The 14,955-nt window shown below is 51.5% G+C and overlaps 4 protein-coding genes across 4 annotated transcripts; 2 read left to right on the forward strand and 2 right to left on the reverse strand.

The window, feature by feature from the left end:
• Positions 1 to 2,095: 2,095 nt before the first annotated feature.
• Asppvi_006273 (uncharacterized protein) lies at positions 2,096 to 2,935 on the reverse strand (the record flags this gene model as incomplete). Its single annotated transcript, XM_043302178.1, has 1 exon — positions 2,096 to 2,935. The coding sequence occupies one exon, from the start codon at positions 2,933 to 2,935 to the stop codon at positions 2,096 to 2,098; it is 840 nt and encodes a 279-aa protein (XP_043158113.1).
• Positions 2,936 to 3,651: 716 nt separating this feature from the next.
• Positions 3,652 to 4,287, forward strand: Asppvi_006274 (Yae1 family protein; the record flags this gene model as incomplete). The annotated part of the gene is made up of 1 exon (XM_043302179.1): positions 3,652 to 4,287. The coding sequence occupies one exon, from the start codon at positions 3,652 to 3,654 to the stop codon at positions 4,285 to 4,287; it is 636 nt and encodes a 211-aa protein (XP_043158114.1).
• A 1,676-nt stretch (positions 4,288 to 5,963) lies between these two features.
• Asppvi_006275 (uncharacterized protein) lies at positions 5,964 to 7,721 on the reverse strand (the record flags this gene model as incomplete). Its single annotated transcript, XM_043302180.1, has 1 exon — positions 5,964 to 7,721. One exon carries the CDS (start codon positions 7,719 to 7,721, stop codon positions 5,964 to 5,966), a length of 1,758 nt encoding a protein of 585 aa, XP_043158115.1.
• A 4,341-nt stretch (positions 7,722 to 12,062) lies between these two features.
• Positions 12,063 to 14,585, forward strand: Asppvi_006276 (uncharacterized protein; the record flags this gene model as incomplete). Its single annotated transcript, XM_043302181.1, has 3 exons — positions 12,063 to 12,074; positions 12,136 to 12,247; positions 12,322 to 14,585. The coding sequence occupies 3 exons, from the start codon at positions 12,063 to 12,065 to the stop codon at positions 14,583 to 14,585; spliced, it is 2,388 nt and encodes a 795-aa protein (XP_043158116.1).
• Positions 14,586 to 14,955: the final 370 nt, after the last annotated feature.

The raw sequence follows: 14,955 nt of genomic DNA on the forward strand, positions 1-14,955 counted from the left end.
TCAAACAGTCGGAGTGATGATTCGCCCGAGGCTGTCAATAATCACAGTTACTAGTAGCTCAATATAGATCGGGTGGATACCTTCCAATATACCTCTTTCGGAAGTCGACGCGAATCAGGCGGCCAGATAAACAGTAGGACGACAGGATGCATAATTTGATTGCTTGTGTTTGCGGTGCATCTCCAAACACAGTCCGTCAAATCCGGCCTCTGCTTCCCACCGATGACTCCTGGTACGTGTCCGGAGTACAACTAGTGATGAATCATCGGTTGATGCTAAGTTACTTATCCAGATGACGACAATACATGAAGATCTCTGCGATCGAAAGTCTTGGCACGTGTCTAGGATCGACCATCCATCCCCGATAGGTCAGTTAACTCCGCTTACTCATGCTGTGACCGAGCTGCCTGGACATCTTAAATTCTTCAATCAGTAATCAATAATGATCCTTATAGTCATACATTATACCACTAAAGCTAAAAAGGTATCCGGGTGTCCGGACGATGTACACGCCAGGGTGGCATATCCATAATCGGGGGTGATATAATATTTTAACAGTTCTCAAGACGGCTTGCGCACTCACTTCGGAAGCTCATGTTGAAAGCCACTTCATTCCCATGACTTCAATCGTGTAGTAAGGGGCACCATATACCCTGTGACTTGCCCCCCCAGATTTTGCGTCATATGCCATAAAACCAGCTTGTCCATAGAGATGTTATATGAACTCTAATGCACCCCCTTGGACCACCCAGAGGCGCCCAGGATCCAACCTGAGATCTAACTTTCACGTTCTTAAACCACGGTTCGGCCTCGTAAATGAGCATGGTCTGGCTAAGGCACACTCTCGTCAGGCTTTGTGCTTGCCAGACCAAAAGACAGCCTTGGTGGTCACGAATCCTTCTGATCCATCCTTTAACCTCTCCTTCGCAGTGACGGCGAATTTTCGGCTTTTCTTACTACCTGTAAGATAACAATGGCAGCAATGTGCCTGCTCCAAAAGAAGTTGCTTGCTTTTCTCCAGCGCCACTACGTGAACTCAAGAGAAGAGAGCATCTAGACCTAGCTCCAAATTATCGCGCCGATTGGCGCCAGGTCTTATTGACCGGCCAAAAACATTCTCGTGTCAGTCGCATTGCCTAATTACCCGGTGGTACGCCTCGAGGAATCGGGAAGATATGCTTCTTTAGTCGGTAGCCAGCTACAGCACAATGGCGATTAACAAGCAGATATCCCGCACCTCCCGTTGTTGAAGGCGAGGCATTCCACTTCGGTCAAGCACTTAAAGCTCCGCCATCCCCGGACACGATGGGTAGTAAGGCTGGGAGTCAATTTTGTGACAGAAGCTTGGGTGGCGTCATTCCCTCCAATGAGCCATTCTCGTATATCATTGCGGAGCTCCTCGAGGGATTTCCTTCAGCCAGCCTTGAGGACTATTCGTGGCTTGTTTATATCAATTGCTTGATTGGACGTCTTTAGGAGAAACACCTACTTGAGGATGAGGAGGAGTTGAAAGAAGAGAGAATCAGAACAGACCAAAGAAGATGAGAATAATCATCTATGATATCTCTGGTCGCGAATAATATTGGAGTAGCCATTGGACCATGGCCAATAGGGTAAAGAATGAATTTGGCCATTCACTGAAGCTTTGCAGACTTCTTGCCTTGGTGGATCGCTTTTATGTTGCTTACTGGCCTTGTAGGTGTATGCATTACAGAATTTACCAATAATGTACAGATTAGAAGCCACAAATGTCTCGAGTCCATCTGCGGAAACCACTCTGAACCGCTCTGTTTATGTTATAATCATATTCCTTGTAGTCACTAGGAATGACCTCGAGCTATTTGGTAGCTTCCATTTGGAGTCTTCCATTTTGCTGCTGCAGCGTCACAGCCCGAATCTTTAAATATATTATCCAGGACAGCATCGGGCTACAATGGTAAGAAATGCTTGGCTTCAATACGGCTAGTAGTAAATGCAGAAGCCGCCTAAGGTAGATACACTGATCCGATATAGACCGGGGATTCTATATATAATTCAGATTGGGCAATGGACATCAAGACGAAGCGAACATACTCCATCTGCGATCTCATCAGGTTCAGAATCCCCTTCCAGTCTTCTCATACTCTCCCTTCAGCTCCCGCACAGCACGATCAAGCAAGAGCCGAGCATACCCCCGATGAAGTCTCCCCGTCCAACCGGGTATCCTCTTCTGATGCTGCAGATCTCCCTCCTCAGGTACAATCTCGTAGTCATGAGCGGAAGCAAACCGCACCTCTACAAAGGGACCGTGACTCCCATCGTCTTCCACCCCATCAAATGGCTCCGAAACACTTAGTTCATGACGACCACCCGACATCAGCCGCCACGGATACCCCCACCGAGCGATCTTCTCACAGAACCGACGTGGTTCATCGGGCACACGCCAGGAAACCAATAGCCCATTCCTGTCATCCTCCGACGGTGGCCGCTCAACAACCAGCACACCATTCAGAAGCGTAAGGGGCTCCCCCGACGCATCGGGCGATGCGAATCCTGCAGGAGAATCGCCGGTGTCCCCTGGAGTAAACTTTCTTTTAGCCAGGAGGCCAACGAGGCTCCCTTCTGCGCGGAGGATCTTGTTGCCTATGAACGCCCGAGCCCATGCACTAGTGATTTCGAAGTTTGTACTTTTGTGCTTATCAGGAATGCCGTCTGTCCCTTGAGCTCGGGGCAGCAGTGCTTTGACCGGTACGCGAGCCGCGTAGACATCGGTATATGCACAAAACTGGGTTGAGGGATCCCGTGGAGTGCGAAGAGCGATGCTAGTTGTTGGTTCAGGAGGGAGAGGGGGATATTCTGCCTCGAGCGCGCTGAGGCCTCTGTGGATGCCGTATCCGATTGCCACTTGAGGGACAGCGAGGATGAGTAGAAGACGTGTTCTAGATCGTGCTGCCATTACTGGTCGGAACTATGGAATAACGTTTGGCTGTGTGGAATCGATGGTCTAATCGTCAGGCTGGGACAGTTGGATTTGTGAGGTCTCGAGTGGACAGGTCTTTTTTACCTTGGCCGTGCCCGACTGAGAGATCATGCCATCCGAGTCCGACTGGTCCCAGCATTGTGGTTAGCTCTTCGGAGAAATGATGGTCGAATGAAACATCATTTGTCAAGGTATTGTAAGTTATCGTCTTTGTCGATCAGTAAGTAGTCTGTGCTCTGATAGTGGAAGCATCAATTCCTTGAGGTACTCCATAGTCCATACTATTGACTTGATGGATAATTCACCAGAACACAGAGCATCCCCAGAACTTTAGGGAGCAAACATTAGCACTCCTCTGTCTGGCGAATAATTTGGACAACTGAATGTGTGGTCTCTTTCTTTAAAATTCGTCTCAGAATGATAGCAACTCATACTTATGGATCGATGCTGGATAAGCTCATCTTTATCTCGTCCATCCCCACCCGTCCCGAATATCGCTTTGCCTCAATTTTTTTTTCCCTTCCCCCGCACATACAATTGCAACAAAGAATATTCCTCGAAACCCGACTCACCGTGCAATCTCTTGACCGTGACATCTCAAAATACAGAGAATCTACATCTTTCCTTGTCGAGACCAAACGATCTGCACATAAGCTGATTCACAAATCTGGTCTCCCCGCATTCTACTGACCATGACCTCACCACAAGCTAACTCCCTCGACGACATCTTCGGCTCGTCCCCACCCCACGAGAACGAAAAAATCCCCCAGCAACCATCCAGCCAAGCTCCTGAGCCTTCGGATCTCCCCTCTCTCCGTCGTCAACACGTCACAGCCGGCTACCGCGACGGAGTCTCCGCCGCGAAAGGCGAGCACGTCCAGCACGGCTTCGATGCCGGCTTCCCAATCGGCGCACAGCTAGGCATGAGAGCAGGAACGGTGATCGGTATCATCGAAGGCTTACTACGCGGCTTTGAGAGTCGCACTGCGTCCAGAGCAGTAAAGAAACCGGCTCAGCGAAAGGAAGAAGGTCAAGAGGCCGAGGCAGATGAAGCAGCGCGGCAGGCGAAGAGGGAGCAGCTGCTCAGATTATACCAAAAAGCTGTGAAGGAGCTGGAAGTCCGGTCTGTATTTGCCGGGAGTGAGGAGGAGAGCACGCAAAACAAAGAGGGGCAGGAGAAACCGGAGGTTGTCCTCCGCCGGAAAGGGGACGCCGTCATTTCACAGTGGGAGGACCAGGTCCGGGTGGCGCATTGGGAAGAGAATATGGCCGCCCTGGAGCCAAAGGAGGATGAGCAGCGGGCGTCAACATCAACAGAGCATATTTGAGGTCGTCGTCGTTATTATTCAACTCGACGCCATTTCCATCGCTTGCTTTGGACCCGACCAGACTCATGCCGTGCGGCTGCAGGCTCCGTGCTATCCATACGGATTCGCACACACCCTGCTACGGACGAAACAGCACCCGCGAGTGATCGACCCTGCAGCGACGGCAGCTGGAAAGCCTGCAGTTCCAGTCTCCCTGGCAGAACTGAAACCGATCAACCGGTCCGCGTCGGCAGCGCAAGGCTCGTATGAGTATTGCAGCGGAAGTCCATTCCAATGCATAAGCAGGTGGAAGCTCAGCACTATTCCCGCCCCACGAAGTAACGTGGAGCACGAAGCTTGAGATCAGTCAGAAGGATACCTAAGCCAAACTCTGAGAGATCAGTCACATAGAGAAGTTACGAGAGTACTCAGCAGATGGACAACTATTACAAGATGCTCTCCTCCAATTGAAATGTGTACGAATAACCTAGATAAACGGTGTATTCTTTCCTAAAGTCCGACTGGGAGACACCTGCACCAATTCGCCTCATCCGCACATCAATGCAAGACATAACTGAGACATTATTGAAGTAACTGCAGCTGCAGCTGCACCTCCAACAGCCAAAAGCCACTCCGACCCAGCCCGCAGGGACAAAATTCTCCTCGTTACAAAATAAAGCTAGCCACAAATACCTAGTAAGAAACGTTGGCAAATTAGACAGTACCCCGGACCACCACCACAGACCAGCAAAGTAACGTCTCCCTTCCAAGGTAGCGGATACAACAAGGGATGAGAAGGCTTGCGCCCGGTGCGGGTGGTGGCTGGAGGCTACAATTAGACTAGACTATTAGAGCTATATCCTATTTGAATCAAGGGATGAAAGCCAACGAAAGAGTGTAGATACTGCACACTAGGCGGAGGTCTGTTCGTGGCCATCCTCATTCCTGGATACGTACGCGGGCAACACTTTGACCGCTAGGCGGGATTACCCCAGCATTCCGGTCCATCCTGGAAGACCTGTGCTTTGTTTGTTTTGGGTTTTACCTGGTTGTCCGTGTCGAGATTGGAACCTATGGGTACATTTGGCTTGCGCCTTGTATCTTGGCTATGATTCTTGATTTGACGGAGTAACATAGAGAGAGAGAGAGAGAGGGACAAGGTCGGGATATCCATAGCGAGCGATGATGTGGTAGGCCGAAATGGACAGATAGGAAAGCTTCCAAAGAACGTTGAGAGTGGAATCATCAGACGCAAAGAAAATCAAAGAAAGACAGGTTGATAGCAGGTAAACGCAAAGGAACGAGCCAAGGCCTCAATGGTGACAACCGATCCAAAAACTCCATCCGTTGCCTCATTATTCGTACATGAACCCGCTCAGGACAGCTGTTGCTGCCTCTTCGGACATTATATCATATGGCAGACATATCAGGGTGTTGCGCCCTGCTCATTAGGTCATTGGAGAGAGCTTCTCATCCCGTGGTAGTGTTCATCGTCAGCATCCGAACCAGGACAGCTCCTTTACTAGGAGTGTCCATGGTCGTAAAGTAGATCATAAGACATTATTTCAAAGACGCCCAATCGAATTTGCTCCATCTGAATAATCGGCCACTAAACATAAGCGGCAGGACGGAACGTAGAATCAGAATAGTCGTGATCTGAACGCCATTCGCCAATTGCTGCAGCCAGCAAGAATCAATTACATCGACTTTCGTGGAAAGGATTTAGGAGGAGTTATGTCACTATGGCAGCCAAGGAGACGCAATGACTCCCACACGCGTTTGTAGAGAGGAGGGCGCGCAAGCGTCAGGCTGTGATGAATGGCCACGTCAGATCGATCCTCGCGGCAAAAGGTACAGACCTTCTCCCTGTCTGTTACACGCGAAGTGGCAAGCGAATCTGACCGCTGTTTGCGTCTGGATCTGGCTTGGATGGCTGCCGCAGCAGACCGGTCAAAGTCGTAGTTCCGAGGCTGATCCCGATCCTGACCCCTAGTTTGGCTGCTGTTTCGACGAGATCGAGGTGTTCGAGGTCTCACAAGGGAGGTCGTCGACGGGTTAACGAGTCGCAGTGTTTGCAATGGCGACGGCCGAAAGACCTCCCGGCTTGACAAGGTCAACGGTGCCACAGATTTGACAGGTTCAGGAAATGGATCCCTGGGAGGAGGATCAGGCATTGTGGGGAATTTCTCCAGGGGCGGATCTGTTGGCGGAGAGGCTGTGGAGTTCTGCAGTTTGGGAGCGGACTTCGCAACACGGAGTTGCACCCGACTGCGGACTTTCTTCAGGGTGTCCATAGGCTTCTTCGACAGTGATCTCGGACCCAGGGACTCGGAATCAGAATCTGGCTCCCATACAGAATGCTCGAAGGGGGCCTCGGAAGCCGAGGTCGACGGCCTTTGACTTTTCGAAGAGACGGGCGCTTCATTTGTTGTCGTTGGAGAGGGCGGGCCACGACTGGGTACAGGACTGGGGCATTCGTTGGCAGGAATAAACATGGCTTGATCGAAATGGGTTGTGTGCGGCTCGAGAGTGACGGGGTTGATGAGACTGGGAGGAGAAATCATCGAGGGTTCAATCGAAGGTCGACGACCGGAATTGGTGCTCCTCTTGCTTGGCACACCACTGCCGTGACGTGGATTGATAGGAAGAGAGGGGAGCGGTTTCCCGCGTCGGGATGAAAGGTCCTGATCCTCTGTTCGTGGCATTCTCAAAGTTTCCGTGGAACTTGTGAACTCAGTATTCCGCGCAGGCGTTGACGGACGGTTGGACGAAGCTGGTCGTAGACCGACTGGTGGCTTAGGAGAAGCTTGATGGAACTTCTCCAGGGACTTTGAATATGTACCCTGGGTTGGCAACTGGACTGGCAGAACAGCGTACTCAGAGCCGTGCAGGCCACTGTCGGGGTAGATTGGGGAGGAGTAGTTTGACGAGAACGAGCTGCTCGGAGTCAAGTCGGGAGTTGCGTCGGTCTGTTCAGAGCTGAAAGAGCCCTGGCTCTCGTGCAGAGGGTGCTTTTCCCAACGTGGAACTGCAACTTGTGGTGGAAGAGAGTATTGATGCTCGAATCCAACGCCGGTAAGTGTCGATCGATCAGGTTGACTGGGACGACGAGTCCGCTTTGACTCGCCTCTTACAGATTTGGGAAACGTCGGTTCCTTCTGACTGTGGTTCACGGAGGATAACATGAAATATTGATTGGACTCCTCGCAGAATCTGACATCGCGAATGTCCCGTTTGCTACTGCCCCAAGCACCTGACCTGCCCAGGGAGTGTTCGAGATAGAAGGGATCCGGGCTGGTCTCGTCCACAATCTCTGGGCCGAGCTCAGGATAGAAGGACGAGGCACGTTTCTTAGCAGGGGACGATGAGGGCAAGCGGAGTCCAGTGTAGGGTCTATTCCGGGCTTTCAGTGAAGCGTTGAGGTCGCCAGGAAGGAAAGAATATGTGCCAGCCATGGGCTATGGTTGTAAGAGTTACAACAAATGCGACACTATGTTCTCAGCGATAAACGGGTATCATCGAGAATGCTTAACTGATGGTGAGCATCTGGCGCCGAAGTCGATAACAGCAAAGGGTCATCAAGAGAGTGTCTGCAATATCTCAGAGACTGGAAGGGGGTGAAGGGGGTATGTTTATACTACATGCCTCCCCAAAAATAACCTTTCAATGGCTGCCCTTCAAGTTCCAGTACCAGACTACCAGTGAATTGGTGGCTAGGCCGGGGAGGAGTCCGAAAAGCGTCAGCGCATGCCAACGGAGGATGATAAACAAAGCTCAATGATCAGAGCGCACGGACTTTAACCACCTATCAGACCTTACATGGCCCGGTTCCCTTCCACAGGGATAAGAGGCGCTGCAAGGCGAAACGGCCACCCAGACTGGAGCAAGGGAGCTACCGGAACCCGATCCGTAGGGCAGAAGGTGCGGGGCGATGCAAGTCAGACTTTACTCATGGCTCGTAAAAAGTGCCAATGCACGGAATAGTCATATAGTGTTATCGAAATTGCTTGAGGTTGTCTCCCATTTAGTCGTTGCGGCAAGCATTAAGCCGCTCCAGCGCCTCTCTCCAGATACGGGCATAGGCGTCATGTACAAGCACGCTTGATTTTGTGCTTATACAAGGTCCTACTGAATGCTGTCACTGGTTATGCGAGGGTACCACGGCATGTTTGCAAAAGAGTCAACCCGTCGAGCAGCGGGTGTAGACATTCTACTGACATCATGCGCAGAATAATTGCGAGCATCTGATACGATGGCAAGCTGCCATAGCACAAGTAGCGACAACCTGGTAAGTGGTGACAGATGACAGGTAAACCGGCCAGAAATTCTAGCCGGAGGCTGGAGTGTTTCGAATTCTCTAGGATGATTCCACCTTAGTACCAGACAGAGAGAATGTGAGATATCAGATTCAGGATGAGTAGCGCTGGGGCATAGCCGCTAAACCTTGGCCCGAGTTCCGCTCGCTGCAATGGTGGCCGATCGTGTCGATCGCTCTCCACAAAGACTCTTCAGAAAGCACAGTCATTATCATGGTTTCTGACGCCACATTTGTCTAGATAGGGCTCGAAGGGAGAGTCAGACAGTGCCCTCATCGGGTCGGCCAGTGAGTCTCAGTCATCCCCAGCGTTTGACCGCGCATGGTTTATTAAGTCTTAATGACTGAATTGATCAACCGGGAAGTCTGTTACTCAGTCGGCAATCAGCCTGTAGTCCCGCATTCCGGGTCCCCGGATGGTTGGATCTGCGTCTTATGTTGATCAGTCTAAGCAGAATTTCCGCTCTAGATCGCATCCTTCTCGCTGCATGGTCGCACTTTTCCGTAGATACGTGTAAGATAGACTGGTATTGAAATAACGATGTAGGTGAGGGAGCTCTGTTGGAAACGACGCAAACTTCCTCTAACGTTGCTGGCTTGGACGTGGTTGGAAAGTACGATTCCGATGACCAGTGAAATTTCCTTCTCTTGCGGCGGGATCCAGGAGGAGATGAAGATAGTAGTGGTTAGAGACTGGACGATTGATCGAGTCGACCTCGGCTTTGACTAGTGTTGGGACTTTAAACTTTCGCGTAGGTAAAAGCACTACCCTCCTGCTATCCCATCGTGAGGACGGAACTTCTCAACTGGTGATAATCCTAGATTCAGCCGATATCCATGAAGCTGTCAGATGCATGGAGTTGATAACTCGATATGCTCGTGGTATCGTCTATCTCCGTCTTTCTGCAGCGATAAACAATAACCCAAATGGTTTGCATCGGGGTCTCTGCGAAGCATACTGAACGGGGAAATGAAACGCTGTTTGATCGACAAATGACATCATGGAGAGCAAAAAGGTACGGGATAACTGAGAAACTCATGACTAACGAAGAATTCGATAAATCCTGCGAAAGTACGGGGGATGGATGGATGGATGGATGGATGGATGGAAAGGAGACAAGATTAAGAGAGGGCGTCGGGGAAGCAACAAGGTCGCATAACCTGCATTCCGGTGGCGTAGGGAAAAGGTTCCTGGTATCTGGGCCTCAGCTCTCGAGCCCAGCACTGATGGAAATAAATACCAAGTACTTTGTTCTATGGCTGTGCTATGTAGATACTCTGTTTGGTCTATGAATGGGTGGATGTAACGCTGAAACAGCCTGGGTTTGTGCAGAGCTGCACCTTGTTGATATGCAACTTGTGCAATTCACGTATCTGCCAGTGTTTGATGCCTTTTTCTTCCTTCTTTTTCCTCTTTCACGGAGATGGAATCTACCTAGAGTGTCCTGGCATCACGCGTTGATAGCTTCAATTGGGACATGGTCCTTTTGCCATGCCAGTGCAATTCTGAATTGATTGCAAGGAGCCTGAAGCACTGGAAGACGAGGGGTCGAAATATCCTAGATATTGTTGATCCCTATCACATTTTGGATAATCTAGAGGTTCCACTTGGCCTGGGCCCAGTCTCTTCGGGATTCATCACTCTGGCTGATCAATATTCCGAAATGAATGCTGCATAGGGCTGGTGAGCCATGCATCGATCGACGTGAGAGTAATGACGCAGAGCCCGTGGAATCAATGAGGCACAGTTTCCAAATATGAGTAAGTGCCGAGGCGCAGGTGCACTATCAGACATCGCAGTCATAGGTCAAGAGTACCAGTAAGGATGAGTCGATAATTCTGAGACCGCAACGGATGGGGTTGGGTTCCAGAACTCGAAGAGCTGATATTCTCCGATTCGTGAGGTTGCCCTTGCTGGATTTTTTTTGGCTCTTCTGGTATATATGCCGAAGATCCTTATTTGCATCTTCAGACCATGAAGTGAGTTTCCTGTGTTGCAGTGCTATCACCATAGAGATGTTGGAGGCAGTGAGCCACGCATATCTTCATTTCTTTTTGTCTCTGACGGTCATTGAAAATCGAATCGTCTGTCAAGCTCACCAGAGAAATGGTCCCTATGTGACGACTGATGCAGGGTTTGATCATCTCCAGACAGCAGCCTCGTGCGACCCTGGAATAATGATGATCGTCGATGTATTGTCGCGTACTCTGTATATCCAGAATCCAAGATTTCGAGTCCTCAGCCGACTAAAGCAAATCTAGTCCCTAGAATCGGTTACAACTATAGTGGGAAAGATCCAGGTACCAACGATCAAGGGTTCGTTCCCAGCAATAAGGTAGACCAAGGAGGGGCTGATCTGGGTACCATGGAAGCAATTATTGAATCTAGGGGGCGACACCTTGCTGCTGCTGCTGGCTTCTGTTGCCATGAGTATCAACACTCAAGCACACTGAAATTAAAAATCAAGTCACTGGGACGGGCATCATCGTTTTGAGTGACAGGCAATCAGAACAGCGAATCTTGTCCATTTGACAGATTGCCAACGCATCGCCAATGCAGCATTGCGGCTGCTGCGACCGCTGTCAAAGTAGGGACCACGGGACATTGGGAATAGCGACAACTAGCACTTTCTTGCTTTTCCAGGTTGGTGGAAATAGTTCCTCCATAGAACTCCATCGTCCTCGATTTGAATTCACTTCCCAGTTCGCTGACTTTAGGATGCACTTGCTGGAAGTTGACTGGAAATCAAGGCCGCAATTCGCAAACCCAACAAAGTGCGAGTCAGATTGTTACGCTACCGTAGTATCTCAATCGGACTCTAAGCGGGCTCAACGGAATCAGAACACCTTTCTTTTGCTTGTCCTTGTAAGAAGACATATATATAACCTGCAAAGAACTTCTTTGTGGATGAGTTCCTTGATGTTCTTCCCGGGACATCATGTGTCGTAGTGAAAAATATCAGCGGTCTAGAGTAAGCAGAAGGCTATGTACCGTCCTATCTATAAACGTTCGTTTATGTCATAAAACAGGTAGAGAAGAGTGAATTGGCCCAATTGATCTTCCATCGAATCAGTGTTGGCGCCAGTCAGCGGTTGTTGGCCCTCGGAAAGTCCCTCGACTTTTCCTTTTCCCCCGGCGGCCGTCATCGTGTCTTCTCGGACAACTGTGCAGCTAGCTACTACGACTTGGATAATCTTCCAGCAGCCATTGAGCTCTGTCGCTCAACTCCATGACGCCTACGAGCCATTTCCAGATGCTCGTGGCGGTCTGGTAGTGCGCTGAGCTGAGCTTTGTGGTGCGTCTGCGTTGTTCGTGGGTTTCCTTGTTCCATCCATCCTGCAGCTTCTATTTTCCCAGCCATCCCATTTAATCCTTGGAGCTGTATTTCCAACCTGGACCGCACCACGGACAACCCCATTTGACCAGCCACAGTGTCTCCTAGCTCCTTCTTTCTGGGATGCTGCCATCTTCTCTCACCCAATGCTTATTCCTGTATCCATTTTTTTTTATCCACATTCCTCCTCGGTGAAGTCGCTCACCATCTTCTCCTCAGAGGCAGGTTCAAGGTGTTTGCTGGAAGAAAGAGGCCCTCCGACAAGCGGAATCTCCACTGAGCTGCCCTGCACTCGCTGACGTCGGCGAGCTCAGACTCGCAATTAGTGTTTGTAAGAATCGAGTCGCAATACCCTCACGTTGTCATCGCATCCCTCTCCACCTCCCCTACAACGATCCTCAACAGTGTATCACCACACCCACGACCCAATTGACGAGACCTACGAAGTTCACGACCCATCAGAGTTTACGACCGCTCCACGGCAACGCCAGCAGCAGGCTGCTGCTCCTAATCCTGCGCTTGATTCTTTCCTGGATCCATTAGCCCGCCCCTCGAGTGCTTTGGGAAGTCCCCGTTCGTTACGCAGAACACCTCGTCTCACTCAGCGACGAGCTGCTTCAGTAGATGTTTCGGGACGATACCACCAGATAGAGCAGTCGATTCCCGTCTTGGTACAACCTGCCTCCGGCCAAGACCGCGCCCACAGCCCTACTCTACGTCCTGCGATCTCAGAAGCACGAACTGACGACGCGGAAGAGTACGATTCCGAAGCCTACGAAGAGCGTTCCAGACGAGCTGGCGAATCCTTTTGGCCCCGTCGGTCGACTCGCGTCTCTCCACGAACGGCTTCTGCGATCCTCTGGACTCTCGAAGAAGCGATTCGCAAACCCTTCCCTTTCACCACAGATTGGGAGGAAGTGAACGCGTCGATGGCTGATCTTGCGGGTGCCTCGGTCTCGTCCGGACCTGCAGTTAGCGGCCGTACTCAGAATGGTGCCGCGCGCACTGCTCAAGGACCCGTCCCGGTCAACCCCCATCCCGCAAGCGGGGTTCGGACACCAACCGATATCATGAGACAGCGTCGGGATCGTGAGGCCCGGAAGAAGGCGGAACAAGAGGCAAGGGCTCGGGAGCAGGAGGAAGCGGAGCGCAGGCATCAGGAGGAGCAAGCCAAGCAGGCTCAGCAGACTCAGCCTTACGCTGCTGGCGTTGCCGGTGAAAAGACCGGACAGCGGGGTGCAGCTCCAAGAACGACCGCAGCGCCCGGTATGACAACCAATGCTTCTGGAATGGCCCGCCGCGCCGACTCCCAGATACCCAGGCAACATGTACCTCCCGCCCAGCAAGTTCCTGGTGCTCAACAACCGGCTGCTGCGAAAGGTGCTGCTCCGCCCAGTACGTTCGCCAAACCACAGGGACAGGCACCTCCGGCTGGCCAACCGGACACTTTACAAAATCAGCAACAACCACGTCGGGTTGGATTCCCTCATGCCTTTGAGCGGTGGGAAACCTTGTCTTCGCACTGGGAGGGTCTGACAAGCTACTGGATTCGGAAGCTCGAACAAAACAACGAAGCGTTGGAGCGCGACCCTCTCAGCCAGCAGATGGCCCGTCAGGTCACCGATCTCTCCGCGGCTGGTGCCAACCTCTTCCATGCGGTTGTGGAATTGCAGCGTTTGCGTGCATCATCGGAAAGGAAATTTCAGCGCTGGTTCTTCGACACGCGCGCGGAACAGGAGAGGGCAAAGGAGCTACAAGCCGAGCTCGAGAAACAGCTGAACAACGAGCGGCAAGCCCGCGCCGAAGCCGTCGCCTCTTTACAAAAGGCCGAGATCGATAAGACTCGCGCTGAGGAGTTGCTCAGAGAAATGCGACGTGAGCTTCAGATTTCCAAGGAAGAAGCCCGCCGAGCTTGGGAGGAACTGGGCCGCCGTGAGCAGGAAGAACGCGAGCGCACCAATTCGCTTAGAAACGGAGAGCCGACGCTTGTGGGAGGCGTGCAAGTTGTCCCTATGATCCAAGGCCTCTCCAGTCGACAGACCGCCATGAGCCGCACTTCTGCCCGGGAAAGCCCGTACTCTACCGGCGAAAATCTCGGGAAACCCGAGGGCCAGTACTACGACGAGGCGCCCGTGTCTCCAGTTGAAACCGACCCATTCACCGAAGGCAAGGATCTTGCTCCTCGCCAACCTGCAACCACGGCAGCAGACTCACAGGAGCCGTACGCCGGCCAGTACTACCCGCAGCAAGGATCAAACATGTATGGAGACCGACCAGCTTCTGCCAATGATGATCGCTCGTATGACCCTAGTGCTGCAAGCAGCGAGCCAGGAGACGAAGAATATGGCAGCTATCGTCGCACTCAAGGCCGTCCGATGGAGTATCCTCCTGCCATGTCTGAAGAGAGCGAGGAGTACGAGCATGAGCCTCATGAGGAGAGCTATGCATCGAGCTCCATCCCAGCGTCCTCGGCGCCTCTGTACACACCAACCACCGTCGATTACACCGGTTCCGGTTGGGGTGTCGGAGCGGGCTGGGAATCGATGACTCCTCGTCACCGCCATCCCACGCGCCTCAGCGATGTCCTTGAAGAGGATGAACCACGGACCACACCTAGCCGGGCCAGTCGTGCCAGTCGTGCCAGCCAGGCTAGCCGGAGTGTACAGTGATATGTCCTTGCAATTCTGAATTCCACGACCTCCTTTTCTATCTCAAGCGTACATATTGCGGGTTCCCATCGCACAAGACTCATGTTACAATTCCATTTTCACCTCTTGTTACTCGCGTTTCGTTCTTTCGTCCGATAAGAGAATACCTGGTTCGTTCGACGCTGCTTACCTCGCTTGTTTTTCTGTTTGATTACTTTCTCTTCACCATTGTTCAACTAGAAGGTCTACATCGGGCAGTTATGTAATTTTAAAATAACGAGATTGATGACCATAGTTTGAAAAATAATCATCGCAGAGCAGCAATTGATTGAATTATCACGTGACTTAGTTAATCACAACCTCAGGCAGCCACACTAAACCACACCTGGCA

Source organism: Aspergillus pseudoviridinutans, assembly GCF_018340605.1.
Source record: "Aspergillus pseudoviridinutans IFM 55266 DNA, scaffold_4, whole genome shotgun sequence".
Classification (NCBI taxonomy): Eukaryota; Fungi; Ascomycota; class Eurotiomycetes; order Eurotiales; family Aspergillaceae; genus Aspergillus; species Aspergillus pseudoviridinutans.